Source organism: Vidua chalybeata, unplaced genomic scaffold, assembly GCF_026979565.1.
Source record: "Vidua chalybeata isolate OUT-0048 unplaced genomic scaffold, bVidCha1 merged haplotype W_reject_6, whole genome shotgun sequence".
In the NCBI taxonomy this organism is placed as follows: Eukaryota; Metazoa; Chordata; class Aves; order Passeriformes; family Viduidae; genus Vidua; species Vidua chalybeata.
The window spans coordinates 623,462-650,651 of NW_026530355.1; the positions used below are offsets into that span (position 1 = coordinate 623,462).

Consider the following 27,190-nt stretch of genomic DNA (forward strand, 5'->3'; position numbering starts at 1 on the left):
GGGCGTCGCCGCTGCCGCGCAGCTCAAAGGTCCGTCGGTTATCAGCAGAACCCAGGAGACAGAAGCCTTCCGAACTGAAAGGGCGACTGTCCCTGGAACTGGCCCTGAACGCCACTTGCAGTCCTGGAGAAGGCTGGTCACAGAGCAGGCAATCTCCAGGAGACGGTCAAGGATTGGACTCGCTGGTGTCCATCCCTGTTTGGGAAGCCAGTTGCCAAGCCGTGGGGGGCTTGTAGCCACTCGGCACGAAGCTCGGATAGCTGGTACATCTGAGGGTCCACCAGAAGAACGGGAGGGACACTCGGGCTGCTGAAATCCTGCTCGTTTATTGAAGGGTGGCAGAAGGGGCAAACAGGGAGACAACGAAGCAGAAGGGAGGCAGATTCCGAGAGCCCCGAAGGGCGGGGTGAGGATTCTTTTACTGCATAGGGGTAGGAGGGTTTAGCATTCGAGGGTACAATCGGGAGAAGGCTAAAGGGAGGGGAAATATAACATTAACCAGTGGGGAAAATGGAAAGGAGTGTTCTTGGTGGAAGAACCAAAGGGAAAACGTGGAACAGAGAAGATTCTAGGCTAAGGGGCAGACTTGAACTATAACTGACAGGACAGGGGGAGGGGACAATGCTCTTACAAAAGGGGGTGGAGAACTCATACAACTGCTGTTTCCCATGGCAACCCTAGACTGCCTTCCCCAACCCCTCCTCCTACAGAGAGGTTTCTGCAGCTCCCTCTCAGGGCCTGATGTTCAGGGCCTGAGCACAAAGCCCCAGAGGGTCATTCAAGTCCTTGTGCTGTGTCTGTGCTGCTGAGCTGGGCCAGGCTCCTGGCACAGAGGGTGATCCTGGCAACCAAGAAGAGCTTCAAAAGCACATTTCTCTTGATGAGCAGCTCTTCTCCCAGCCCAGCAGGGCTGGGGCACTGCCTGCAGTCTGCCCGGGCACAGCCCAGAGGCACAGAGAGCTTCAATCAGTCAGGGCTGGGAAGGTGCTGAGAAGTGCCTGGGGCAGAATCACTGCCAGCCCTTGGCACAGGAACCTCTGGCTGCAGGACAAGGCAGCTGCAGCTCCTGCAGTGATCTCCTCAATCTGGAACATCCCAATGCCCACAGACCCTGTGAGTACAACTCTGACTATTTCTGGTGCAGGCCAGGTGAAATGCTCATGAAGCTCTGACATGCTGGGGGGTTCTGATCAGTCATGGAATATTTCCAAGGCAAGGATTTTGACAAAAATGAGGAAATAGGCTCCTAAGACTTTGTATTCAGTTTCCTGCTATTGGAGAATGACAGGGAGGGGGGATAAATATTAAAGGTTGATTGTGAATTTTGAAAAGCACCTGAGACATCTGAACTGTTACTTTTAGTGATCAGTAGGTTCACAGGAGATCCCTAATGTGCTTTCAGCCACTCTGCCCATGGACAGCAGCAGCATCACCTCTGCTGGAGCCATCAGGCTCAGTCTGAGCTCTCCTTTCTCCAAGCTGCAAACAGAAGCTGCCCCCAGCCAGTGCCCTGCAAACAGGCAGGGTTCTGTCAGGCCAAGGAGAGTGCACAGAGATCTGGGGTTGTGAGTGCTGGCACAGAGAGATCAGGTACAGGGAAATACCTGCAGGAGGAGAATCTCCAGGAAGCAGAGAGAAGATCAGGCAAGGAGAGAAAACAAAACCCATTAGTGCTGTGGCAGGGAGAGTTTAGAGATGTCCAGAGGACCCCCTCCAGTGCAGCCCCTCCCTCTGCACAAGCCCCCTCCCTCCTGTGCCCCCAGCCAAGCCTCTGCCCTCAGGGCCGGGGCTCCAAGGCGTGCAGCCCCTCCTGTGCAGGCAGAGCTGCAGCAGAGCCGTGGGGCAGCTCTGCAGCCCCGGGCCCAGTTCCCTCTGCAGAGCACAGGGCTGGGAGCAGCTGCCCGGCACTGGGGGCTCTGGCAGGGGGCACAGCTGGCTCAGGGTGACACAGCTGTCCCCAGGGCCCGGCTCTGGGCAATGCTGGCAGTGCAGCCAGGGAAGGAGCTGCATCTCCCTTCATCTAATGCCATCAGAAGGATTCTTGGAAGTCTCCCTGAGATTTCAGTCCAAGCTGGCAGCTCCAATCCAGGATGCAAACCTGTCCGAGAGCATCTCTGAGTTATAAGATTGATGGGGAAAGACAGAGGTGTTCTGACACTGAAAATGCTGCTGGGTTGGTAAAATGAGCAATGTGAGTCCTTGGCTACAAATGTGGAGCTGGGCTGTGGTTGTGGGCTGGGCTCCATCTGCTCTCCACTGTACCTGGGGGTTTTTTAGGGAAAATGTGGGAAGCTGATCAACCTCCCCCAGAGAAAGGTTAGAGCCCAGAGAAACTCAGAACAGGTGAGAAGGACAGACCATCTCCTCTCACTCTCCACTCTCCACTTTGCCTCACAGAACTTGCTCTTTTCTCCCTGACGGCAGCAGAAATGCTGAGGGTTTCTGACATCCAAGAACACCAGGACAAATATAGGGGAGCTTATGAAGAAAACCCCAGAACTCTTGAACACAGAAGTGTGTCTCTGTATTCCTGGGCTGGGTGTATGGGAAATGGCTTTGATTTTGGTTACAGGTATCTCCTCTAACTCTTCCCTGTCCTTTCTCCATGAACAGGTCTCCCTGTGCAGCCACAGCAAATGTCCAACAGCAGCTCCATCAGCCACTTCCTCCTGCTGGCACTGGCAGACACGCGGCAGCTGCAGCTCCTGCACTTCTGCCTCTTGCTGGGCATCTCCCTGGCTGCCCTCCTGGGCAACGGCCTCATCATCAGCGCCGGAGCCTGCGGCCACCACCTGCACACGCCCATGTTCTTCTTCCTGCTCAACCTGGCCCTCAGCCACCTGGGCTCCATCTGCACCACTGTCCCCAAAGCCATGCACAATTCCCTCTGGGACACCAGCACCATCTCCTACTCAGCATGTGCTGCTCAGCTCTTTTACATTATGTTCTTCATCTCAGCAGAGCTTGCCCTCCTGACCATCATGTGCTACGACCGCTTCGTGTCCATCTGCAAACCCCTGCACTACGGGACCCTCCTGGGCAGCAGAGCTTGTGCCCACATGGCAGCAGCTGCCTGGGCCAGTGCCTTTCTCAATGCTCTCATGCACACGGACAATACATTCTCCCTGCCCCTGTGCCAGGGCAATGCCCTGGGCCAGTTCTTCTGTGAAATCCCACACATCCTCAAGCTCTCCTGTTCCAAATCCTATCTCAGGGAACTGGGGCTTCTTGCTGTTAGTGTCTGTTTAGGATTCGGATGTTTGCTGTTCATTGTTTTCTCCTATGTGCAGATCTTCAGGGCTGTGCTGAGGATCCCCTCTGAGCAGGGACGGCACAAAGCCTTTTCCACCTGCCTCCCTCACCTGGCTGTGGTCTCCCTGTTCCTCAGTACCGGCACATTTGCCTACCTGAAGCCCCTCTCCATTTCCTCCCCATCCCTGGATCTGGCCCTGTCAGTTCTGTACTCGGTGGTGCCTCCAGCCCTGAACCCCCTCATCTACAGCCTGAGGAATTCGGAGCTCAAGGCTGCACTGTGGAGACTGATGACTGGACCATTTCAGAAACAGTAGACTTATAGGCTATTCCCCAAATCACATCAAATAAAAGTAATCTTTGATTCTTCTTGTTGGTTTCGTTTTGGAGGTTTGTTTTCTTTGTTTTTCTTTTTCAATATTGTCCACAAAGCAATGTCTTTGTTTGTGCCATTTCTCATTTTGTTTCTCTCCACCTTCCCTGCAGCCACAGACTGTGTCAATGAGGGGCTGTGCTCTCAGTGCCTTTAAAGGAACTCAAGGATCTCCCAGCAAAGTTTTCTGCATAGATGCCCTTTTGTTGCCTTCTCTGGAGCTGCAGCAGCAATGTCTGTGTGCAGAGCTGGGGGCAGATCAGTGCTGGCACAGCAGCTGTGCCCAGCAGCAGCAGCAGCACTTGGTGTTGCCAGTGCTGCTCCCGTGGCCCTGCCCCGCTGCCCTGGTGGCCCTGGTGTTGCTGCAGGGCCTGAGTGCTCTCGGGGCCGGGCACAGTCCTGGGGGTGGCAGTGCCGGGGCTGCAGCAGGGACAGGCCATGGGCACTGCTGGGGCAGCGCTGACTCCTCAGGCCAGGGCCTGGGGGCTCCAGGCTCCTTGCCCAGGCTCTCTCAAGAACACGGCCAGGCCAATGCTCAGCACAGAAAACCCCCGTCAGCAGCCCCAGGCTGGCCGTGGGCAGGCTGGGGGCAAACAGCACGGCTGGTGCTCTGCCAGGGCCCTGGGGGAGACGGGAAGGAGCAGCAGAGCAGGGGCTGATCCATCCCCAGTGCGCTGGACAGCCCAGGGCAGCGTTCCAGAGCATCCTCATGGAGCGGCCAACAACATCCCCCCTCTGCAGCCCTGGCCTCTCCCCCAGCTCACACAGGTGCCCCATCCTTGCAGGCACAGACACGGCAGCACTGGCTCAGGAGCCCCTGTTTGCATTGCACACAGCAGGCGGGAGCACCCCCGTGCTGCTGCTGTGGGGACATGAACCTGAGGGAGCACAAATGCCATCAGCCCCTGGGGCCAGGAAGGGCTGAGGGACGCCAGGGAAACCACTCAGCTTTGTCCTGGCCTCTGCACTCAGCCAGAAAGTTTGTTCCCATCAGCTGGGAGTTCCCTGTCCCACTGCAGACGCTGTTGCTCAGAGCCAGGGCTGCCTGGCAGCCACCCCCAAACTGCCCTGAGCATTTCCTTGGCTTCACCTTTGCTTTCTTTACTCTTCCTTCTACAAATTTCATTCTCTTGCCCAGCCCTGTTCCCTGCCCTGCACACAGCCCATCCCTGTTTGCCCTCTCCTCTCTGGCCCCACTCCCCATTGAGTTCCTGACTTGGCACCATGGGAACATCCCTTGGGGAGCAGGATCATCCCACAAGTGCTGCAGGAATTGTCTGCAGGCTCCTGCACTGCCTCGTGCTGCTCCCTTGCCAGAGGCACCCCAGGCCAAGGGGGTAAATCTGGGCTGCTGTGTCTGCCTGTGGGGCTCCCTGTTCTGGGCAAGGAGGAGGGGCTGCAGAGGCTCTGCAGGACTGACAGGATGGGCTTTGGGGCTGTGAGGAGAAGCTGAGGGACCTGGGCTGCTGCAGCTTCTGAAGAGGAGGCCCAGGGCTCCTCCTGCAACTGCTCCAAGGGTGGTTTCAGAGAATCCCAGAACCAGCCAGGCTACAAAAGACCTTGGAGATCATCAAGTCCAACCTGTGCCCTGACACCGCCTTGTCTCCTTTGAGCCTTCTATTCTCCAGGATAAACAACCCCAGCTCCCTCAGCTGCTCCTCACAGGACTCGTGTGGCAGAGCCCACACCAGCCTTGTTGCCCTTCTCTGGACACGCTCCAGCCCCTCCATGTCCTTCCTAAATTGGGGTCCCAGAACTGGACACAGCACTCGAGGTGCTGCCCAACCAGTGCCCAGTACAGGGGAAGAATCACTGCCCTGCTCCTGCTGGCCACACCATTCCTGATCCAGGCCAGGAGCCATTGGCCTTCTTGGCCACCTGGGCACACTGCTGGCTCATGTCCAGCCTGCTGTCCATCAGTGCCCCCAGGTCCCTTTCTGCCTGGCTGCTGTCCAGCCGCTCTGGCCCCAGCCTGTAGCTCTGCAGGGGTTTTTGTGGCCAAAGTGCAGGACCCAGCACTTGGTCTTGTTAAACCTCACCTTGTTGGACCTGGATCCAGCCTGTCCAGGCCCCTCTGCAGAGCCCTCCTACCCTCCAGCACATCCACACTCACACCCAGCTTGGTGTCATCTGCAAATTTCCTGATGGTGGATTCAGTCCCCTCATGCAGATCATCAATGCAGACATTGAAATCCACGCTGGCTGGCTCTGATCCCTCGGCCATCCTGCGGGTGCCCTGTGATGGCACTCAGGGTGATCTGTTCCAGAGCCTTGCCGGGCACTGAGGTCAGGCTGACAGGCCTGCAGTTCCCCAGATCCTCCTTCCAGCCCTTCTTGGGGATGGGCTCACACTGGCACCTCCAGTCCTCTGGGGCCTCCCTGGTGAGCCAGGACTGATGAGAAATGATGGAGAGCAGCTTGGGGAGCTCATCCACCAGCTCCCTCATCCCCCTAGGATGGATCCCATCTGGTGCCAGAGACAACTGGGAGCATCTGAGTGGCTCAGCAGGTCCCCAGCTGCTCCCTCCTGGATTCCAGGGAGCTGTTCTGCTCCCTGTCCCCATCCACCAGCTCAGGAGAACACTTGTCCTGAGCATGGCCTGTCCTAATGTTGAAAACTGGGGCAAAGAAGGCGTTAAGCAGCTCAGCTTTTCCTTTAGTTACTTTATTCCCCACTGCATCCAATAAAGAGTAGAAGTTCTACTTATCCCTCCTTTTGCTATTAGTTTATTTTTAAAACACTTGTTATTCTTTTTCACAGAAGTGGCCAGGTTAAGCTCTAATTGACCTTTCACCACTCTACTTTCTGCACGACCTAACAACATCCTGAAAGATTTCCTGACATGCCTGATCTTCTCTCCAAAGTTGATGCACCCTCTTTTTTCCTGAGCTCCCACAAAAGCTCCATGCTCAGAGAGAACAGTTATTTTTCCTCGCTGGCTCAACTTTGGCACAGAGGGACAGGCTGCTCCTTTCCCCTTAGGATTTCTTTCTTGAGATGTGTCCTTCCTTCCTGGACCTCTTTGTTTTTAAGGGCTGTTTCCCTGAAAGAATCAGTACTTGATTCGCTACTCTCCAAATCTGCATCCTGAATAAGCCCAGGTCTGCCCTCCGTAATTACTGTGTAGAAGTTTGGTTGATGCCCCTCCTTCTTTCACAGAACATTGAAAACTTGATTATTTCATGGTCACTGTGTCCCAGGCAGCCTCTGAGCACCACATTTGCCACCAGCCCTTCTCTGTTTGTGAACAGCAGGAGGCAGAGCTTTCCTTGGGAGTGGGACTTACCAAAAATTCGGTAAAACAGAAAACTCCTTAACCCCAATGTAGCATTAGGAAGCAGCATTCTTTATTCAGCCGGATGCATGGGGGAGAGCTCCTCCCAAAGCCAAGCATGCTGAGTGCAGGAAAGTTTCTGTTCATATTCTGTATTTTGCATACATATTCATTGATTGTCTGGGACTAAACACACAGATGATAATCATTTCCCCAAAATCATGAACACATTTCCCCTCCCATTTTTTGCATTCATTTTTCTGTCCTGGGGGGTCTCTGGTGGTCCCTGGTGGTTGTGGACCCCAATGTTCCCATCAGCCTGGCTGAGCTGGCAGGACACTGAGGCTGGTGAATTTCAGTTCCCCTTCTCACACAATGGGCATTGTGTGGTTTCCATAGGCCCGGGGTTTTGCAGAACGAGCATTGTGTGTGCTCAGCAGGTGGAGACAATTTATCATCTGGGAACATGAGGTCACAGAGTGGGATATGACACCACAGAGTGGGTTATGTGAGGTCATCGCGCAACTATGGTATCATAGGCTGTCTCTGTGACATCACAGAGTCAGCTGTGACATCACAGGGCAGAGGTCTGACATCACAGAGCAGGCTATGACATCACAGAACAGGCTGTGACATTAGAGACCAGCTGTGTGACATTCGAGAAATGTAGAGGAATTTCTCATGGAACAAGGGCATGATATCCTTGATGGCATTTCTCTGCAGGAACTGGACAACCCTGGCCTGCAGATTACGGAGATACTTTAGTTACTTGAGAAGAATTTAGGACATCCTTGGAAAGACAATAAGCTTTGTATGAATACAATAGTCTATGCTGGATGCTGAAAACTGTCACGTACTATAACCTGATCAGACGCTTGTAGTATAACAGCCAAGCAATAAGTGACTTGTAGATGTAATCATATGATCTTAACCAATGAATGTTAATTAGCTATTGTATGATGTAAGGCAATAAGGAATAAAATATGGATAAGTTAGACCATAAAGGAGGAGGACATGTAGCCATAGTGGTTTGAATGTCATTACTCCGGCCGGCTCTCCGTGGGACCCCCTTCATACTGGCACCATGAACAGGGACTCCTTTGCTTAAATGCGGATCACTTACATGCGGGAGGCTCCCAAGCATCAGGTAAGCACCTGATTTGGGAGCCGGAGAGCTGGAGGCAGGAGAGGCCTGGTAGGCAAACGCAAGAGCAGAGTCCGGAGCTTGAGCGGCCGATCAAGCCCTGGCCAAGGTAAGACCAGGATGGAATTAGACGCGGCAGTTAAATTACTGACAACTATCCTCTCAAAGAGAGGTGAGGACACCAAAGAAGAAGTAATAGCCCTAATAAAATGGGCACGTAAAAACAGGAAAGCTTTCTGAACCTGCCCTGCTCTTTAGTGAATCTGAGTGGCAAGAGGTAGGAAACTACCTCCAGGACATCAGGATAGAAGGTGGAAAAAATGGAAAAGAAGCAAGGGAGTTAGGAGTTACTTGGAAATCTATCACCAATACTTCAGAGACTGTGAAAGCTGAGAAAAAGGTAGCTGCCGCAGCCATTGAGGATTTGGGAGGCGATGTGAGTGGAGCAAAGCAACAAGTTCCTTCCAAGCCATCACGTCTCGCTAACATTTTTGGAGTTGGAAAGGTCCCCATGAAAGGAATCTCTGCCCCTGTTTGCTCTAATTTGCAAGAGTTGCTAAATAATCCATCACAAAAAGAGGAGGTTGCCCCATCAGAGTCTGCTGCAGATGGTCAAAAATTAGAAAAAGTAACTGATCCCCCTTCAAGAGAAGCCATAGATATGGAAGCAGTGCCTGAAGCAGCAGAAATAGAAGAAATTCCTGAGGCGGTGGGTGATGCAAGGCCGAAAAAGGCAGCTTCAGCTTGCGGGTAGAAAGGAAAAGAAAAGAATGCTGCCCTTCCCTGTGCCCTCCTTTGCCTGACATAGCATCAGACGAATCTATGCTGTCGGCTGAGTCCGAGGGAGAGGAAAAAGATAGAGTTAGAAGGTCAAAGCACTCTGAATCTAAGTACAAAGCTAAAAAATCGGATTCTAATGACTCAATTCAAGAAGTGTTAAAGGAATTAGCAGAATTATCCATACGGCAGGAACAATTGGAAAAACGAACAGAGACTGTGTCAGTGCTAAAGACTATTCCGACACCCCTTTCCCTCCCAGTCCCTGTGACACCCCCTGAGGAGCCGACTGCTCCACCCATGCCCGGATGCCTTGCAATACCCCCACAGGCACCAAGGCCGGAAAAAGATCCAATTCAACAGCGATGGTTGGGTGTGATTCCAGATGCTATCATAGAAGGTGAATGGCAGGCTGACAGTTCTCTTGCTTGCCCTGTAATAGTCAGTAATAATTAAGCAAATTGGGAATCTCATGATTGGAAAATATTGCAACCAGCAAAACAAGCAGTTCCTACCCATGGTATTCGATCAGAAGCTACCCGACAAATTATTCCGTTTATTTCTACAGCAGATGTCCTTGCCCCTGCTGACTGTGCAAGAGTTGCTTCCCTTCTCCTCACTCTGTCTCAGTATTTGTTGTTTGAAAGAGAATGGAAAAGATGAGCAGTTGAAGAAGCAAATAAACATTTAATAGTAGGAGACCCTCTGTATGGTATACAGGCAGACATGCTAACTGGGCAAGGACCCTATTCTAACACACAGGTTCAGCTACCATATCCTATTCAAATGCACCAAATTGCCCAGACTTGAGCCCACTGAGCTCTTTTGTCTATACCTGATAGGAAAATCCTGCACCTTAGACCGCTGTCCGCCAAGGAAGAACAGAGCCCTGTGGACTATTCCTAGACCGTCTGTCAGCAGCAATGAAAGATAATGCAGATTTGCCTCCTGAACTCCAGGAACATATGTTCCGCACTCTCGCTTTTGAAGGAGCAAATCCCAGAATGAGAGCAATCCTGGCAACATTACCCCAAGGGAGCCCCGTTGACAAAATGCTTATGAGAGCCACTCGGGCAGAACAGAATAATCAGACAGCCGCCTTCACGGCAGCGATGAAAGAAACATTAAAGGAACAAGGTCATGTAATAGCAGCTGCTCTGTCTGGAAATAGAGGCAAGGAAGCTAAAATAAAAGGTCAAAATAACAGAAAGATGAAAACTGCTACCTGCTTCCCATGTGGTGAATTTGGGCATATGCGGCGAAGCTGTTCCAAAACTGTTTGGTGTCATGTGTGTAACTCTGACACTCATGCCACCGCTGCCTGTGCTCACAAACCGTCAAGAAACATGCAGAGCAGCGCGACCTGTCTCCGCACAAAGACACAAGTACACACCCCTTCAACCCAACACACCCCTTCAACACAGATGAAAAATACGGTTTCCTATACCAGCGCGTCCCAGCCACCCGAGGGAGTCTCGGAGTGGACGTGGCAACCACAGTAGAGGTAACCCTGAGCAACAAAGAGGTAACATTGATTCCAGCTGAAGTAAAAGGCCCTGTGCTCAGGGCTGAGTCTCCAGCCGGAGGGCTTTTACTTGGCAGGTCGTCAACAAGCAAACAAGGAGTAATTGCATTACCCGATGTAATAGATGCAGATTTCATAGGGCAAGTACAAACATGGCCTCTGCTTTACAACCAACTGTAACAATTCCTAAAGGCAGCAAGATTGCACAAATACTTCCTTATGACAACTTTCTTACACATCGAGAATATTATGAAAAACTCAGAAAACAAGGCCAAGTAGCTAAAGTAAGAGGAAATAAAGGTTTTGGATCCTCTGGATATGATGTGTTTTTCACATTGGACCTTAATCAAAGACCATATCCGGAAATTCAACTGAAAAAGGGCAGTCAACAAATTAGTTTAGAACCATTACTAGACTCTGGGGCAGATGTCACCATCATTAATCAACATATGTGGCCTCTGACATGGGAATTACAATCTCCAGTTGCCCAAGCAGTGGGGGTGGGAGGAGCAAAAGCACCAAAACAAAGTAAAGACTTAATTACTTTGCAGTTTGAAGACAGCCAAACAATTGTAATTAATTGTAATTGTAATGCAGCTTCCACACACTTTACCAGGATTGATTGGAAGGGATGTTTTGTCACAACCGGGACTGGTGCTGACAACAGATCAGCATTTTGTGCCACGGCCACTGGGCGGCAGCCGCCCATTCTAAAAATTACATGGTTAACTGAAAAGCCAGTGTGGGTAGACCAGTGGCCGAAGACCTCAGAAAGGCTGCGCATTGCAGAAGAGTTAGTGCAGGAACAGCTAAACGCAGGTCACATTCAACCTTCCACAAGCCCGTGGAACACTCCTATATTTGTCATCCTGAAAAAATCTGGCAAGTGGCGACTTTTGCATGATTTACGAAAAGTTAATGATCAAATGTTAGGTATGGGTGCACTGCAAAGTGGCCTTCCTGCTCCTACAATGATCCCACAAACTTGGCAAATACTAATAGACTTAAAGGACTGTTTTTTCACAATTCCTTTACACCCTGATGATACACAGAGGTTTGCATTTACTCTGCCATCTGTCAACCGTGCAGCCCCTGCCAAACACTATCAATGTGTAGTTTTACCCCAGGGGTCCAGAAAGAGTCCAAGTATGTGTCAAATCTTTTTGGATTGGGCACTTCAGCCTGTGTGAAAGCGATGGTCTCACATGCTCATTTATCACCACATGGATGATATTTTGTTTGCTGCCAAATCTGCTTTAACAGATAGTGAATTCGAGTGGATCATCAACCATTTGCACTCCTGTGGACTGGCTGTCACCCCTGAAAAGGTCCAGCGTTCTGTACCATGGAAATACCTGGGTTGGCTCATCTCGGACGCTCAGATCAGGCCACAAAAGGTAACCATCACTGCACAGATCGGTACCCTGCATGATGCTCAAAGGCTTTTGGGAGATGTACAATGGGTTTGTAATCTAGTTGGCATCACCAATGATGACCTCCTCCCCTTCCAGTCTTGGCTGCATGGCACCGAGGCACAAAGACCCCGCACCCGTTCACCAGAACAACAGGCTGCCCTGGATGCAGTAGCTCGTAAGATTCAAACAGGATGGAGTAATCGCCGATTGCCAGATCAGCCATTATCTCTTCTGATCTGCAACGCCACCACTTCTCCCCTTGCCATTACCCTACAATGGCAAAAGAAAAAGGGGGAGGACACGGCCATCATTCTTGAGTGGGTGTTTTTGCCAATGCAACTATGGCATCGTATTTCGTATCGGTCAGAAGCATTAGCAGCTTTGGTAAGAAAAAGGAGGGACAGAATCATTGAACTAGATGGAGCTGATGCTTGAACGATACGTGTCAAAACGCCACTCTGTTCTGAAAGGCCAGTTAAAGGGCCAACGGTGTTTACAGATGCAGGGCGAAAAATGAAGAAGGCTGCATGTGTGCGGCAATCAGAAAATCACTGGCAGAAGCACATCATCCTTGGGCAACAGAGAGACAGCCTCCAAACCTTAGAACCGAAAGCCGTGTGCTGGGCTTTGGAAACTGGAAAGATACGCCGGTAAACATAGCATCAGAGTCATTGTGTGTAGTCGGCGTAGTGCAGCGCATTGAAGATGCTTTGCTATGAGAAACAAAAAATCAGCAGCCTGGTGAACTGTTTGTACAGTTACATACCACGCTTCAGCAAAGAGAGCAAGAATTCTGCATGATGCATATCAGAAGCCATCAGTGGAACATTAGATTAGGCAAAAGCAATGCACGAGCAGATGAAGCAGTCAGTTGTTTTGCAATAACACCTCCAAGAAACAAATTGGAAGAAGCCCGAAACAGCCATGAAATTGTGAAAAATGCATCTTTTATGAGTGGCTTTTCACAAATATTAAAATGAATATGATATGTGTAATATTAGAAAGTTATGCTGTATTAATTCTCTTGAGTGGTGTGTTAAATATAGTTTTAGGTTATAACAAAATGTTAACATAGAAACTCTGCAATGTAAGATTTTTTACTAGCTCAAGAAAGGGATAAGATATTCAAGAAACTCTACGCAGAGAGATAACAGTGACAGGACACAAAGAGTTATGGCCTCCTTATCGGGAAAGACAAATATTCTTCCACCTTCTCTCCATCTTTATGGAAGCACCAGGATTAAGGGGAAGAAGTTGAAAAAACCAGAAAAGTTCTTAATTTGCAAGGAATCTATGCATCATATATGAGATAGATGAATATGCAACAGGCTGTTGCTTTTAAGGGTTATTCCTTTGTTCGCAAGGCATGTTTTTGGCAGCTTAGTGCCCAAGAACATCCGGATGTCTGTAAATCTTTGCTTTTAATTGTCTTGTAATTGTCCTTACTCTAAATTTTTATTGCTCTAATTGCATTGCTATTTCTATAACGATTTTATTATTATTAAACTTTTAAAAATTCTAAAAACAAGTGATTGGCATTTTTCACAAAATGTTTCATCCAAATGCATAATCATTGCATCGACAGTACAGAATCCCTTTGGCAGATGCAAAAGGAATTGTTCGTTCCTGTCCTCAGTGTAGTCGTCATGGGCCTGGTATAGGGTTTAAACCCAAAAGGTTTAAAAGCATTCCAAATTTGGGAAATGGATGTAGCACACGTTCCTGAATTTAGAAAGTCTAGATGTGTCCATGTAACAATTGATGCATACTCTCACTTCATTTGGGCCACTGCCCAGGCTGGAGAAAAGGCAGTTCATGTTGAAAGACATTTAACAGCCTGTTTTGCAGTTATGGGAGTGCCTGCAGACATCAAAACAGATAATGGCCCTGCTTGCAGTAGTTTATGGGTTGCTAGATTTATGATAACATGGGGGGTGAAACATGTCAGGGGAATTCCACACTCCCCTACAGGACAGGCCATAGTCGAGAGAGCAAATCGCACAATAAAAGAATACTTGAGGAAACAAAAGACAACTGAGATTGATGCAAGTAAACGGTTAAATAAAGTAATTTTTACATGGAATTACTTGTCTCTAACAGAAGGAAGAGAGGGGCCTCCTGTTGTTATACATCATCAGGCTATTCAAAACAGTCAAAATCAAACCATTCCTGGGATGCAAGTTCATTATAAAAACATGTGACTATGGGCAACTGGGAAGGACCCAGTCCAGTGTTCTTTATTGGTCAAGGATATTTCTGTATTTCCACAGGTAAAGAACCTTTGTGGGTCCCTAGCAGATTTGTCTGCCCTGCATGTCAACCTCAGAAGAATGAAGGGAATATTGATATCAACTCTACTTCTTCCCAATCTTCAAGAGACTCCACAAAGAACTCGGACCAATCCCACCTTCCAGAGAAGACGTCGTGTCAAAAGTCATAGCAGGACAATCATTTGGTCTGCTAGCTTGTAATGTTGTGTTAAGGAAGTGCTATAAAAATTCTGCTTGTGAGAATTGTGGAAAGCAAGCTGACATAGTGTTACATTGCAGTAGTTGTGGAAAGAATTTTGTTATACAGTGGAACCACTTGCAAACTGATCATGCTTTGTGCTTAGACTGCTGAGATGTCATTGTTAGTATTACCTTTGAAGAACCTGGTAGAGCATTTCTGAACCTTGAGCCAGATCAGCCTTTTCCAGAAACATGGATACCAGAAAATATTGAAGGCCTATACAAAGCTTTCTTTTGGCATCTTTTAACCAAGGCTTACACTGTTGTCTTAGCCACAAAAAGAACGCAAGTTCTTGGCCTGTGGTGTTCATTTTACCAGCTAGGAACAAGAATTACAAAATTCTTGTTTCATTTGATTATAGGGCTGTTAGGACTGACAAAACTGTCCTTGGAGAAGACAGCATGGATTAACATCCAACCATGAACAAATATGTGGGTTACCTGGGCCAATCAGACAGGGCAAAAATCATTCTATTTATCACTAGCTACCCCCTCTGATCCCTTTTGTACTTGCTTCATCGGAGTTCCTTTGAACAATCTCACAGAATTCAGGCCTTGGACAAAAAGTAAAGTATATCCCAAGCCTGAACAAGCAGCAGATGAGTTTTGTACTACCGCCTGTTGTTGTTGTTGTGGCAGGACAGGAACAAAGAACTCCAGTTCAGAAGTGAGAAGGAAAACTGATTTATTTCAAATGCACCACTCTCTTTAGAGAGAACATTGTGCAGACAAATTTCATTGGACTTAAAGTAAAATCATCTCACACCATTGGTGCGCTCTGAATGATGCACGGTGGCAGAATATATCTATAAACAATATGAACAACAAGAGACATAGTGAATTCTTTACATTCTTTTCCAACTCTCTCCCAGGCCCAGGCTGGTAGAAATCTCTCTTTTTCTCTCTGACTGAACTGAGAATATCCACAACAATTAAATGAAACAAAAGGCGTTCCAATTAATTGCTGCAAACAACTCAACATTTCCACCAACCCCCCTAGGGTCCCGAGCATTCTTAATTGCAAAAAGGACTGAATGTTACAGGTATAAAAAGAACCTCAGGAGCTTGACATGTCAGGGTCTGCTCCAGGAAATTACTGTCTAGTTTTTGGATTTCAGAGAAAGGACATTAGCTCCGAAAACCTTCAGGCATTCAAACCAAGAAGTAATAGTACTTGCATTGCCCCTGGATCCCCTTGGAACAACAACAACATTCCTGCTGTTTGTGACAATTGGATTTGGCCTGTTCCATGGTTTAGGGCCACGGCACAGATGTAACCTCCAGGAGTATTCCTCATTTGTGGGGATCGTGCCTGGCCTGCCAGACCTGCTAAAGCAGCAGGAGGACCGTGTTACTTTGGCAAATTAACATCATTTGCCCCCAGCATCCAACAGGTACTCAACATAAGTCACAAGTCTCAACGTGTTAAGCGTAGCGTACACCAATTAGAATTAGGACCTGACTGTAGAGATGATGTTCAATTGTGGGGACGATCATCTGTCATTTCAGCATCAATTTTTGCACCAGGAGTTGCTTCCGCCTGAGCTTTGGAACTAATGCGACGACTGGCTTATTGGACAGGGAAACAAAGTAATATCACCTCCAAAATATTAAGTGAGCTCACCACTGACGTTGGCAGTAGATGACACGCTGGATTACAGAATCGTGCCGCAACTGATTTCTTGTTACTGGCTCAAGGACATAGCTGTGAGGATTTTGAAGGAATGTGTTGCATGAATCTTTCTGATCACTCTGCTTCCATTCACAAGAGACTTTCCCTACTTCAAGAGAATATGAAAAAGCTTACTATTGTTGAAAATCCTTCTGACAAATAGCTCAAGGAATGTGGAATTAGTGGATGGCTGAAAACCTTCTTGATGGAAGGAATTAGAATCCTTCTTGTCACTTTTGCTGTGCTTATTATCTTTGGCAGTATTTTTTTGTGTAAAGAAAACTTTAGAATCTATTACAAATAGAGCCTGGGTTGTCCAGAAAGAAAAAGGGGAATGGGTGGAGGAATTTCTCGTGGCACCAGGGCATGATATCCTAGATGATATTTCTTTGCAGGAAGGTACTGGCAAGAGCATCCTGCGGGAACAGGGCTCTGGGCTCAGGCTGGAACAGCCTGGTTTTGCTGCCGTGACCCCAGGCAGGAGTTGAGGCAGGTGAAGAGGCAGCGGGCAGCTTGTGTTTGTAGAGGGCCTGGGGCTGCACCTCTGAACCTCCACCTGGAAACACACTTGGGGGAATAGGAGCTACAGCTGGACTGCCTGTCCTGAAAGGACCTGAAGTCACTCAGCCTTGCCAGCTTTTCTTAAGAGTGTGTTGGTGTTCCCCAGGAAAGCTACACGTTTGGGGAAATGCCTTTGGAGTAAAGGGGCTTGTTTCTCAAGGGAAGTGCTTCCCAGGAAGGCAGGTGCAAGTGTCCCCCTTTGTCTCTCTGTGGTCCTTTCAGTCTTTGAGGCTCGTTGCACTTGGCAGAGGGGCAGGGCAAGGGAGAAGGCTGTGAAGAGCAGGTTTGGCATCCGCCTGGACCTATGGAGACCAACCCAAGCACCTGCAGCAGGGTGTGTTCCCCCCTTTGGACAGAGGTGTGAGCAGGAGCGCCTCTGTCCAGCCATGAGCCCCAAAGGTCTCTTTGAGAGCTGTGAATTAAAAGGCCTTTATGCACACACTTTTCACATCTTCCCTGTCTGCTGGGTTTCAACTCTTGGCAATATGCATTTGCCTCTTGCTTGGGGGATGCTGCTGTGGCCCAGGGCCAGCACAGAGCTGGGCTGTGTGGACCACGCAGCATGGAGAGTCTTGTTTGATCTTGGTGTGTCCCTGGCCTCAGAAAAGGCAGGGAAGGTTTGCCTCCCAAGGCGTCCTGCTCATTGGCTCTCCCTGTGCATCTTGGAGAGAGCAAGGTAGGCATTTCTGGCAGCTGGGCATCAGCAGGCCTTAAAATGGGGCTGTGTTGTGGAGTGAGCCCAGCTGAGATACCCTGAGAGGAGCCCAGTGCTCCTTGCTCCCCTGTGCTGACACATGAGCGTTTCTCTGGTTTCGGGATGACCCTGGCTGTGTCAGGGGGTGCTACGTGGACACGAGACAGCCGGTCCCGTCCCGCTGGGTCCCAGCAGTGCCTCGCAGCAGTCCTGCATCCACGTCAGGATGCTGGCCAAGAGAGGTCCTGGAAGCTGAGGCAGCTGATTTTAAGCTGGTGCAGGTGCCTACAGGTCAAGGCCAACGGTGTTCCCTCAGGATACAGCAGTCCTGAGGGGTCTCCCTTATTCAAAGAAATCGGCAGACAAATGCACTGTCTGCCAAAAGCCCTTTTACTGACCTGGCAGGAGGGCAGGAGTCTGCACCCACCGAAATGTTTCTCCACCACCTATAAATTTCAGGGGGTTGATGTAGGAATTTTATCAAACATACCATCCATCTTTACACTGCTGAGGTGATTCGATAGGCAAACACATTGTGTTAGATTGCTGTACTTGAAGCTGATGTCCAGGCCCTGGCCAGGAGCCGTCTCCATGCCCCAAAGCAGCACAAAGTCTTCCTCATGGCTTCCCTGCACAGGGCTGATTCCACACTTGCCCTTAGTTCTTCTGCTAGACTATGGCTAAAGCTTTTTGTCAAGTCACTCTCAGGTCAAGTTAGGCCTGCCAGGTTTTTCTTAGGCTAACTGCTGCTAAATACTTCGGTATGTCTGTGCTAATTACTTCCAAATCTTCACCTCCTCAGGCCATCCCAATTAATTTGGGAAGTTTGCAAATTTTTGGAACTACTTGAGTTGAGCAATGGGAAGTCAAGCTTTCCTGAACTGAGGATTCTTACTTGCCAGATTCTTCCGTGCCTTGACCACTAATGTGTTTTTGTGGTGAAGGCAGTAACTTCAATGAGAAAATAATTTCAGCATGGAGTAAGAGCTTCTGACAGAGACCAAGTGTTGCCAGCAGTTGTTCCAGGTGTTCCTGCCAAGAGCCCCTGCAGGCAGGAGCGCAGCCCCCAATGCACGTGGGCTTTGGCTCCCTCTGGCACAGAAGCCCCCCACGGGCACAGGTCTCTGGGGCAGGAGAAGGGCACCAGAGCTGCCAGGGCCCGGGGGGTGGCAGGTCTGCTTGGGCAGGGACTCTGCCACACCTGCTGATGTCAGCGCTCCCCGGGCCCCAGGGCTCCGAGCAGCATTGGTGCCCTGGCCCACACGTTCCTTGTCTGTGTCACACCCGCGGGTTTAGGATGGCCACCAGCCGGGACGTGTCCCAAGGAGGCCGTGCCAGCTTCTGTGGAAGGCCCCGTGCCCTTCCCAGCACAGCTGCGTCGGCAGCCCTGGGGGCTCTGAGGCCTGGGGGGAGGAGGAGGAGGAGGCAGAAGAAAAGGGGGGGGGGGGAGGAAGAGGAGGATGGAGAGGATGAAGGAATGAAGGCCCCAGAGGCGGAGGAGGATGAGGAGAAAGAAAAGAGGGGGAGGAGGAGGAGGAGGAGGAGGGAAAAGGGCGGGGGGATGAAGGCCCTGGAGGAGGGGGAGGATGAGGAGGAGGAGGATGGGAATGGGGGGGAGGATGAAGGCTCGGGAGGAGGAGGAGAAGGAGGAGGACGGGGGGGAACGGGGGGAGGAAGAGGATGGAGAGGATGAAGGGATGAAGGCTCAGGAGGAGGAGGGGGAAGGACCGGGAAGAGGAAGAGGAGGAGGAGGAGGATGAAGGAGCAGAAGGAAGAGGATGGAGAGGATGAAGGGATAAAGGCTCGAGAAGAGGAGGAGGAAAGGGGGGGGGGGGATGAAGGACCAGGATGGAGGAGGAGGAGGATGAGGATGGAGGGGATGAAGAGATGAAGGCTCGGGAGGAGGAGGAGGATGAGGATGGAGGGGAGGAGAAGGGGGGGATGAAGGAGCAGGAGGAGGAGGATGGAGGGGATGAAGATCTGGGGGGAGGAGAAGGAGGAGGAAGAGGAGGAGGAAGATGCGGCAGCGGGAAGGGAGGAAGAGCGGGAGGAGGAGGAGGAGGAGAAACGGGAGGAGGCCCGGGAGGAGGGACCGGGGAGAGGAGAAGGAGCGGGAGGAAGGCCCGGGAGGAGGAGGAGAAGGAGGAGGATGGAGAGGAGGAAGAGGAAGATGAAGAAAGCGAGGGGATGAAGAAGAGAAGGAGGAGGAAGTTGAAGGAGACCCCGGGGGGGAGGAAGAGGAGGAGCAGCATGAGGAGGAGGAGGATGCGGGAAGGGAGGAAGGCTCGGGAAGAGGAGGAGGAAGATGAAGAGGAAGGCATGGGGATGCAGAGCCGGGAGGAAGAGGATGGAGCCGGGAGGGGAGGAAGGCTCGGGAAGAGGAGGAGGAAGGTGAGGAAGGAAAAGTGGGAACGGGGAGGAAGATGAGGAGGAGGAGGAGGGGGGAGGGATGAAGGTTCCTGAGGGGATCTGGGGGAAAATTAGGGAATTTTGGGGGGAAAATTCGGGATTTGGGGGAGGGAAATCAGGAATTTTGGGGAGAAATTTGGGGATTCCTCCTTTTCTATTTGCTGATGGTTTCAGCCATTCCTAAAGACCCTGTCGGGCTGTCTTAGACACTTGGGGTGAGGAATTCCTTCCAACCTGGGCCACTTTGGGTGGGTCAGGGGCGGCCCCAGGGCAGGGGGCAGTGTGTGCAGGGGCCCTTTGTGACACGGTGCTGCGTGGTCACCGTGTCATGGAACAGGACAGCGTGTCCAAGGGCCCTTTGTGACACGGGGTGACATAGGAGCTGGCGGTGACAAGACCACGCCAGAGTGCTTGGAGCACGCGACGGGACAGGACGGGACAGAGCGGTGCCGTGAGGAGCCCCCGCACAGCGCACTCGTTCGTGTCTGACCCGGAGCTTTTCCCAGGCGTTATTCCTGCAGCTGACCTCGAGGCCAGACCACAGGACTTGCTGACCTGTGGCCTTCCCGAGGCTTCTCTTCTGCAGGTGCCCTTGAGGGCAGACCGTGGGACTTGGTGCCCCGGAGGCATCTCCCATCCCTGCCACCGGTGCCCTCGAGGCCTGACCACAATCCTTGACAGGAGTCTCCTGTCCTTGTGGCAGGAGCCCTCAAGACCAGAGTGCAGGACTTGCTGTCCTGTAGCCTTCCTGAGGCTTCTCTCTTGAAGGTGCCTTCCAGGCACGACTGCAGGACTCGCTGACTCGGAGCTTTTCCGAGGCATCTCTCCTGCAAGTAGCCTCAAATCCAGTCACTGCCATGGAGCAGAGATCCCTGAGAGGGCCCAAGCTGGCCTGGGTGCAGGAGGAGGAAGAAGGCCCTGGAGCTGCCCCAGTAGAGGAGATCAAAGAGGTGGTGCGGTTCAAGACTCTACAGGAGGGTGAGTGGCAGAGCTGGGCTTAGGGTTGGTGCCTGCAGCCAGCTTGGCACCATTGCATCCCATCCCATGGCATCCCATGGCATCCCATTCCATCCCATGGCATCCCATGGCATCCCATCCCATGGCATCCCATGGCATCCCATGGCATCCCATGGCATCCCATCCCATTCCATCCCATCCCATCCCATCCCATCCCATCCCATCCCATCCCATCCCATCCCATCCCATCCCATCCCATCCCATCCCATCCCCTGGGGACATGCCCACGGACAGGACGGAAGAGGGGCCGGGCAGACACCCCGCAGCGGCCGTGCTCCATCCCCTGGGGCATCCCGGGGCTGTCCCTGCCTGGGGAGCTCAGGGCTGGGCTGTGTTCTCCGGCCTCTCCCGCAGCCCCTCAGCTCTGGCTGCGCTCGCTCTTTGCCAGATGCAGCCGTGGACCGCACACAAGAGCAGGACCCCGCCCGTGGCCTCTTCCGCAGAACAGTGGAGGTACCTGCAGCCATCCCCACCTGGGCTGGGCCTGCTGTCACCGCTCAGCCGAGCACCGCGCTTGGAGCATTCCGTGGAACATCCCTGGCTTCCTGCCCTTCTCCTACACCTGCTTTGCAAATTCATCAAGAGGATTCAGGAGGAAGAGACCAGCACCATGGGCACAGGGCTCAGAGCATATTCACACACCTTCAAAACCAAGACCTGTGCTGCCCTGCTGGATATGCTCGTAGAGGGCGGGTTTTGCAATCCAAAGCAAATAAGCGGCCTGTGGTTTGAGGGTTTGATCCTCCCAGGAATTGCTTGGCCTCCCAAGCCACTCCCGCTGGTCACTGGAAGCCTTTGAGGCCATGGCAGTGTGGTGGGAAGGGAAGCACTTCTCTGGGGAAGCTGGGGACATTCCTCCCTCTGGCAGCTTTCCAAGTCTCCCCGTGCCTTCTCCAGGTGCCCGCCATGGTGAGGTACATCCACCAGTGGCTCATGGACAATCAGTTTGCTGAGCAGAGGTTGAACAGGGCCCTGCTGGATCTCACCGAAGAACAGCCTGCTGATGTAGTAATGACACTCCTGTGTGTGGCCCCATCCTGTGACAGGTATGGGGCCACCTGCCCAGAGGGCTCAGGGCTCCCCAGCCCATCAGCCTGTACAGCCTGTGCCAGGTGTCTGACCAACAGAGAGTCCCCAGGGCCCTCTGGCTGCTCCCTTTGCCAGCCCTGGCACCTCAGCCCCCGAGCCTGCTGCCATGCTCCCTCGCTGCCCCTCAGGGGCCTGTCCCCACAGGCCTGGGCTGCCTGGGTGCTGCTGGCGAGGGGCAGTGGGCAGAGGCAGAGCCGGCAGCCAGCTCAGGTCCCCGCTGCTGCCCAGGCCACGGTGCTGTGTCCCAGACCCCCCTGAGACAGAGCTCTAACCCCGCAGAGCTGCTTTCACCATGTGGAAGAGCATCATGTGCTCGCCCAGGACTGCCGAGCCAGTGCAGCTGATGCTCCTCGATGTGCTGGGGAGTTGGCCAGAGCACAGCACGTTCACCTCTGATGGGGACAAAACGGGTGTCTTTGTCCTGGCTGTGAGTTTCTGCAACTGGCCTTTGCTGGTCCCAAGGCCACCTGCCCAGCAGCTCTCCATCCTCCTTGCCCCACTGCATCTCCCTGCCTCAGGCGCTGGGCTGAAACCTGGCCTCGGGGCAGCTTCAGGGGCACCAGGCCCGCTGCTCCCCCTGCGTCTCTCCGGGCCTCTCCCTCCCGTGCTCGGGCCCTGCCACACGGACACCTCGGCACTGAGCGCTGTCTCGGGGGGCTTTGTCCTTTGCAGGCAACTCTGGTGATGTGGAAGATCCTCCAGGTGCCCTGTGTCCCACAGATGGTGACGGTGTATTTCCCCCACCTACTTGTGCATCTGCTCTTCCAAGTGTTCTTCAGCACTCTGGATATGCCAGAGGAGGTCGATACCTTCTGGAAGGGATGCCAGCAGCAATACGGCCTCGCCACCAGCCCCAACAGGTACTCCATCCCACTCCTCTGTCCCTGCCACATCCCTGGGCAGGAGCCAGTGCTCCCAGCGTTACCTGGGCTTTGCTCTGCACGCAGGTTTGCAGTGCGGACCCTGAAGTCCCTGCTCTGCCAAATGGAGCACGAGGATGTGGTGCTGGCAATGGAACGCAAGCGTGGCTGGGACACGCTGCTGTGTGCTGACACCCACCACTATGCCATGGGTCTGCTGGCCAGGTGAGACCCCCTTCTCCCCGCTGCCTCTGACATTTGTGCTCTGTGCCCAGGGTGCCCCACACAGTCCCAGTGGTCGTGGGCCAGAGGGCCTTGTCACCGAGGCACAGCCAAGCAGACTGGAAAAGGCTGGCAGAGGAGGGTACCCACAAGGAGCTGCCTCCCAAATAGCCCAGGGCCCCTTGCAGGATGCTGGGGAAAGACCAGACCTCTGTGAGTCTGTCCTGGGAGAGGTTTGTCCCCCGGCCCAAAGTCTTGGTTACTTTTTCTCCTGCCAGGGAGATATCCCGTGTCTCCATCCCCTTGTGCTCCCGGATCGCTCGCTACCTGCTCCAGCTGCTCAGCACACTGGAGCCATGCTGGGAGCTGCCCGCCCTGGCCTTCCTTGTGGAGGTGAGCCTGATGGCCAGCGCTGCCTCGCTCAGCTGCCTCCCAGCTCTCTGCCCTCTCGTAGCCGCAGCTGCCTGGGACGGGTGCCCGCGCCCTGTGCTGCTGCCTGGGCCCAGCCCTGTGCGGTTCCGGGCTCCTGCCGGCCGGGTCCCCTGTCACTGCCCTGTGCCTTTCAGGTCCTCGAGTGCCTGAACTTGAGTGGAGGCAGTGCTAACAGAGTCCTGCAAATCTTGTCAAGGCACCTGCACAGCAAGTGCAGGGACAGGCGTCGCCTGGCGCTCGGGTCCCTTCTCAAGCTCATTGACAATCCCTCGATGGTGAGAAGGGGGCAGCGGCTGAGGCTGCGCTCGGGAATGCAGTCGCTTGGGCTTTGCTGGGCTTTAGGCACTGGGGCAGCTGCTCCCAGCTCTCCTGCCTCCTGCTTCAGCTGCCCAAGTGCTCCACAACAGCCCTTTGGCCTCTAGGCCCTGCGGTAACAGGATGGCGTTTCACAAACTTGTGTTCCGCACAGAGTGAAAAAATGGGGAGCCTGACTGAAAGTCTTGTGGAGCTCCTGTGCGACGCAGATGGAGAGATAGTTAGCATGACAGTCACGCTCCTCAGCTTTATCTCCCGGGACAAGGACATGCTGATAGGCAGCTCCATTGCACTGCGGCTGGTTGAGGCGCTCCTGCCACTCTTTGACCACGTAAGGCTCGCTGCCTCCAGCCACAGCCACTGGCTGCTGCCCGGACACTTTGTGCCCTGTGGATTTCCAGGCCTGAGCCAAGCTGAGCCCCGTGCAGCCGATGCTCAGGTCTTTTTTTCTTCCTTTCATACAGGACAATAGCCAGGTGCAGCTGCTCTCCATCCTGCTCTTCCAAACATTGGTGTCTCTTCCACTGGAAAAGGACAAAAAGGCCCTGAAGACACACGCGCGCCAGAGCCTGCTGCCACTCTTCTTCCACTGCCATGATGAGGATGGGCGTGTGGCACAGGTGAGGACTCGTGGGCTGCTGCTGTCCCCCTGGGAGGCGGCTCAGCTGCCTCCTGCCCTGGCGCCTGCTGGGCTGCAGCCTCCTCCAGGCCTTGGCACAGGGACACAGGTCCTGCGCCCTGGGCTGTGGGGCCATCTCCGCGTCTCTGCTGCTCTCCAGGCTTCTCAGGAAACGCTGCTTTGTGTGGCCCAGTTCCTGAAGAGGAGGGATCTGGAAAAAGTGGTGAAGAAGAAGAAGCTGTGGAAGTTCACCGAGTGCCTGGTAAGGATGGTCTGGAAGTGCCAGCCTCAGGCTGGAGAATCCCCCTGAGCGCGGTGCTCAGTGTGCGGGGCTGGCAGCTGTGCCCCTGCCCGCTGCTGCAGCCAGAGGCGGCGCGGGCTCTTCTCCAGGCTCCTGTGGGCCCGAGCTCACGGCGGTGCGGGCAGGGGAGGCTGGGGCTGGGCGCAGGGAGTGCCCGGTCCAGGGGCTGAGCCCGCGCCAAGCCTTCCCTCCTGCCGCTCTCTCCAGCTGGCAGACGACAGCAGCAGAGCGGCCGAGCACCTGCGCCAGGCCATGCCCTACCTGGAGAGCCCAGAGGAGCCCCTGCGAGAGGCGGCCATCAGGTTCCTGGGTGAGCCGCGAGCCCGGGCTCCCTCCCCGCCCCGCCGCAGCTCGGCCCCAGCCCCGCCTGCTGCCCCGGCAGCGCCATCCGGGCCCGGCGGGGTGGAGCCCCGGCTGGCCTGGGCGCTGCTGCCGCCCTCTCGCAGCCGTGCCCTTGGGCGGCAGCGTGCGGCAAGGGCCCGGCTGAGCCCTGCCGGGCCAGGAGGCCGTGTGGCCACAGGGCTGGCAGCGCCGCTGGCAGGGAGCTGTGCCGCTGGGCCGTGACAGGCTCTGTGTTGGCAGGGATGGCCGGGCGGCAGCTGAGGGGGAAGAAGGAAGAGCTCCAGCTCATCTGTGAGGGTGAGTGAGGGCAGCGGGCTGTCAGCGGGGGCTGGCGGGGGAGCTGCAAGCCGTGCCCCGGCTGCGCAGGGCTCTGCTCCCTGTGCGGACGAGGGGCGGCGTGGGCAGAGCACACGGAGATTTCAGGGCCACCTGGGGGATTCGTGGCCAGCAGCTTCGTGCTGATCCCATTTGTCCCTTATTCCCTGCTGGCTGTGACGGGAGCCGGCTGGGATGGCCCTGGCAGGGAGGTCTCCTCGGGTCCCCTCAGATCCGGGATCTGACCATGGCTCTGTTGCTCTCTCTTTCAGCCCTTGAAGGCACGGCAAATGACATCAGCGTCGCCGTTGGAAGCCTGGCAATTCAAACGTTGTACATCCTCCAGGCAGTAGAGAGAGCTGGATATTCCCTCTTGGACAGCCTGCATGATCAGCTCCGCAGGGCATGGAGGACACGGCCTCGTCTGTTGGGGCTCGGCTGGCTGCGCTGCCGGAGCTGTGCAGAGTGCTGATCCCAGAGGCTCTGTCTGCTGGGGCCACCTGAGCCAGCAGGAATGTTTCATTTGTTTGAGATTGTTCTTTTGTTCTTTTTGCCTTTCTGTAGGATATAAATATAGGATGTGTTGTAATAGACAGACTCCCAGGATCTTTCTTTTGCTGCCCAGGCTCTGCAGGGCATAGGGGAAGAGGGAGCAAAGGGTGCCTGGGCTCAGCAAGCTGCCCAGGCACATGCAGGCTTGCAGGGAAAATGGCCAGAAGCCTCTTGGCCTTTGGTGGTTCTGCTGCAGCCTTTGTGCTGCCAGCAGAGCCGGTGGGCAGGGGCCGGAGTTCCAGGGATCCCTGTGAGACCGGTGCCTGGAGACGGCCACAAGCCCTGTCCCAGGCAGGAACCGCCATCTGTGTCCTCCTGCCCGTGTGTTGCTGGCTGCATTGCTGAGGGCTCCGAGGTGCCTCTGGATGGGGCTCCTCGGGAGCTCCTGTGGGGCTGCGGCGCTGCTGCCGGGCAGGTTGGCCGGGCTGAGGGAGACCCTGAGGGGATGGGGCCACCAAGGGATGAGGGGCTGCGAAAGCCCTGACAGAACAAGGCAGTGGGAAGGCACGGGGGAGATGTGGGAGGCAGTGGGTAACGTTGGCTCGAGGAGGAAAGTGGGTTGGAGCCAAAGAGACCACTCAGCCCGATGTTCATGGGGCAAACAGCGAGCGTTTGTGCTCAAGCCCTTCCTTCTAAGGGGCCTTTGAAAAAGCCAGTCTGGATAATTTCACTGGTCTGATCTCTGTGCCCCTTCAGATTCTGGCCTGTGAAATGCCTGCAGCCTTGGGAGAGATGTGATGGGCGAGGCCCCTGTCAGTCAAAGCAGGGGCTGGTCCATTCAGCCAGTACAAGGCAGCCTGCACTGTGACACACGGCAACAGAGTGCCAGGCACAGCTGCGGGTGCTCCCCATGAACCTCAGCTCTGGGACCACTGTCTGCCCCAAGCTTCAGGGCTGCAGTGGGAGCTGGGCTCTGCCCTGGGGCCATCCTGCAGGGACAGCTGCAAACAGGGAGCATTCCCTTGCCACCAAGAGCCAAGCCAGGGCTGCAGGGCAGCTGCTCCAGCCCGGACGGCACTGTTGGGTGCTGCGCTCTGGGGCTGGGGCTCCCCGCACAAGGGGACTGGACTGGTGTGCCAGAGGAGACAGAGAAGCTGCAGCTTCAGCCCAACTGAGGTGGGTGCATGGGCTGGGAAGACTGGGGAGGCCCAAGGGGATTCACAGAGCTCATCCTGCTGAAAGGACAAGGAAAAGGGAGTGGGAGCTCAGCAGTGCGGAGAGCTGAGGGCTGGAGAAGAGCTCTGAATGCCACTAAAATCCAACCAGACCTCTGAGACATTGCTGCTCCTCAGCCAGTGTCAGGATGAGTCCCTAAGCTGGGGGCTCAGCCTTCCTCATGGTGAGGCACATCAAGGAAGGCAACAGTGTGATGGAGACTGCCACGGGCTGGGAACTCACTGGGGGAAAAGAGGGAGCAGTTGGGAAGTAAAAGGCAGGTGGTGGAGAGAATTGTTCAGCAAAGGCCTGAGCTACAGCTTGAGCAAGCTGAAAAATGGCATTTGGGGTCATCCCAGATTGA

General features: G+C 53.6%; 2 protein-coding genes across 2 annotated transcripts; both read left to right on the forward strand.

Annotated features, from left to right (window-relative positions):
- Positions 1-2,270: 2,270 nt before the first annotated feature.
- Positions 2,271-3,621, forward strand: LOC128783283 (olfactory receptor 14A16-like). The gene is made up of 2 exons (XM_053933937.1): positions 2,271-2,343; positions 2,614-3,621. The coding sequence occupies exon 2, from the start codon at positions 2,637-2,639 to the stop codon at positions 3,567-3,569; it is 933 nt and encodes a 310-aa protein (XP_053789912.1). The 5' UTR covers positions 2,271-2,343; positions 2,614-2,636; the 3' UTR covers positions 3,570-3,621.
- Positions 3,622-20,052: 16,431 nt separating this feature from the next.
- On the forward strand, positions 20,053-25,710 carry LOC128783273 (uncharacterized). The gene is made up of 14 exons (XM_053933927.1): positions 20,053-20,585; positions 21,013-21,077; positions 21,522-21,670; positions 21,993-22,140; positions 22,386-22,573; positions 22,661-22,798; positions 23,074-23,188; positions 23,362-23,502; positions 23,697-23,873; positions 24,007-24,162; positions 24,322-24,423; positions 24,670-24,772; positions 25,045-25,101; positions 25,392-25,710. The coding sequence occupies exons 1-14, from the start codon at positions 20,465-20,467 to the stop codon at positions 25,589-25,591; spliced, it is 1,860 nt and encodes a 619-aa protein (XP_053789902.1). The 5' UTR covers positions 20,053-20,464; the 3' UTR covers positions 25,592-25,710.
- The last annotated feature ends 1,480 nt before the right edge of the window (positions 25,711-27,190 follow it).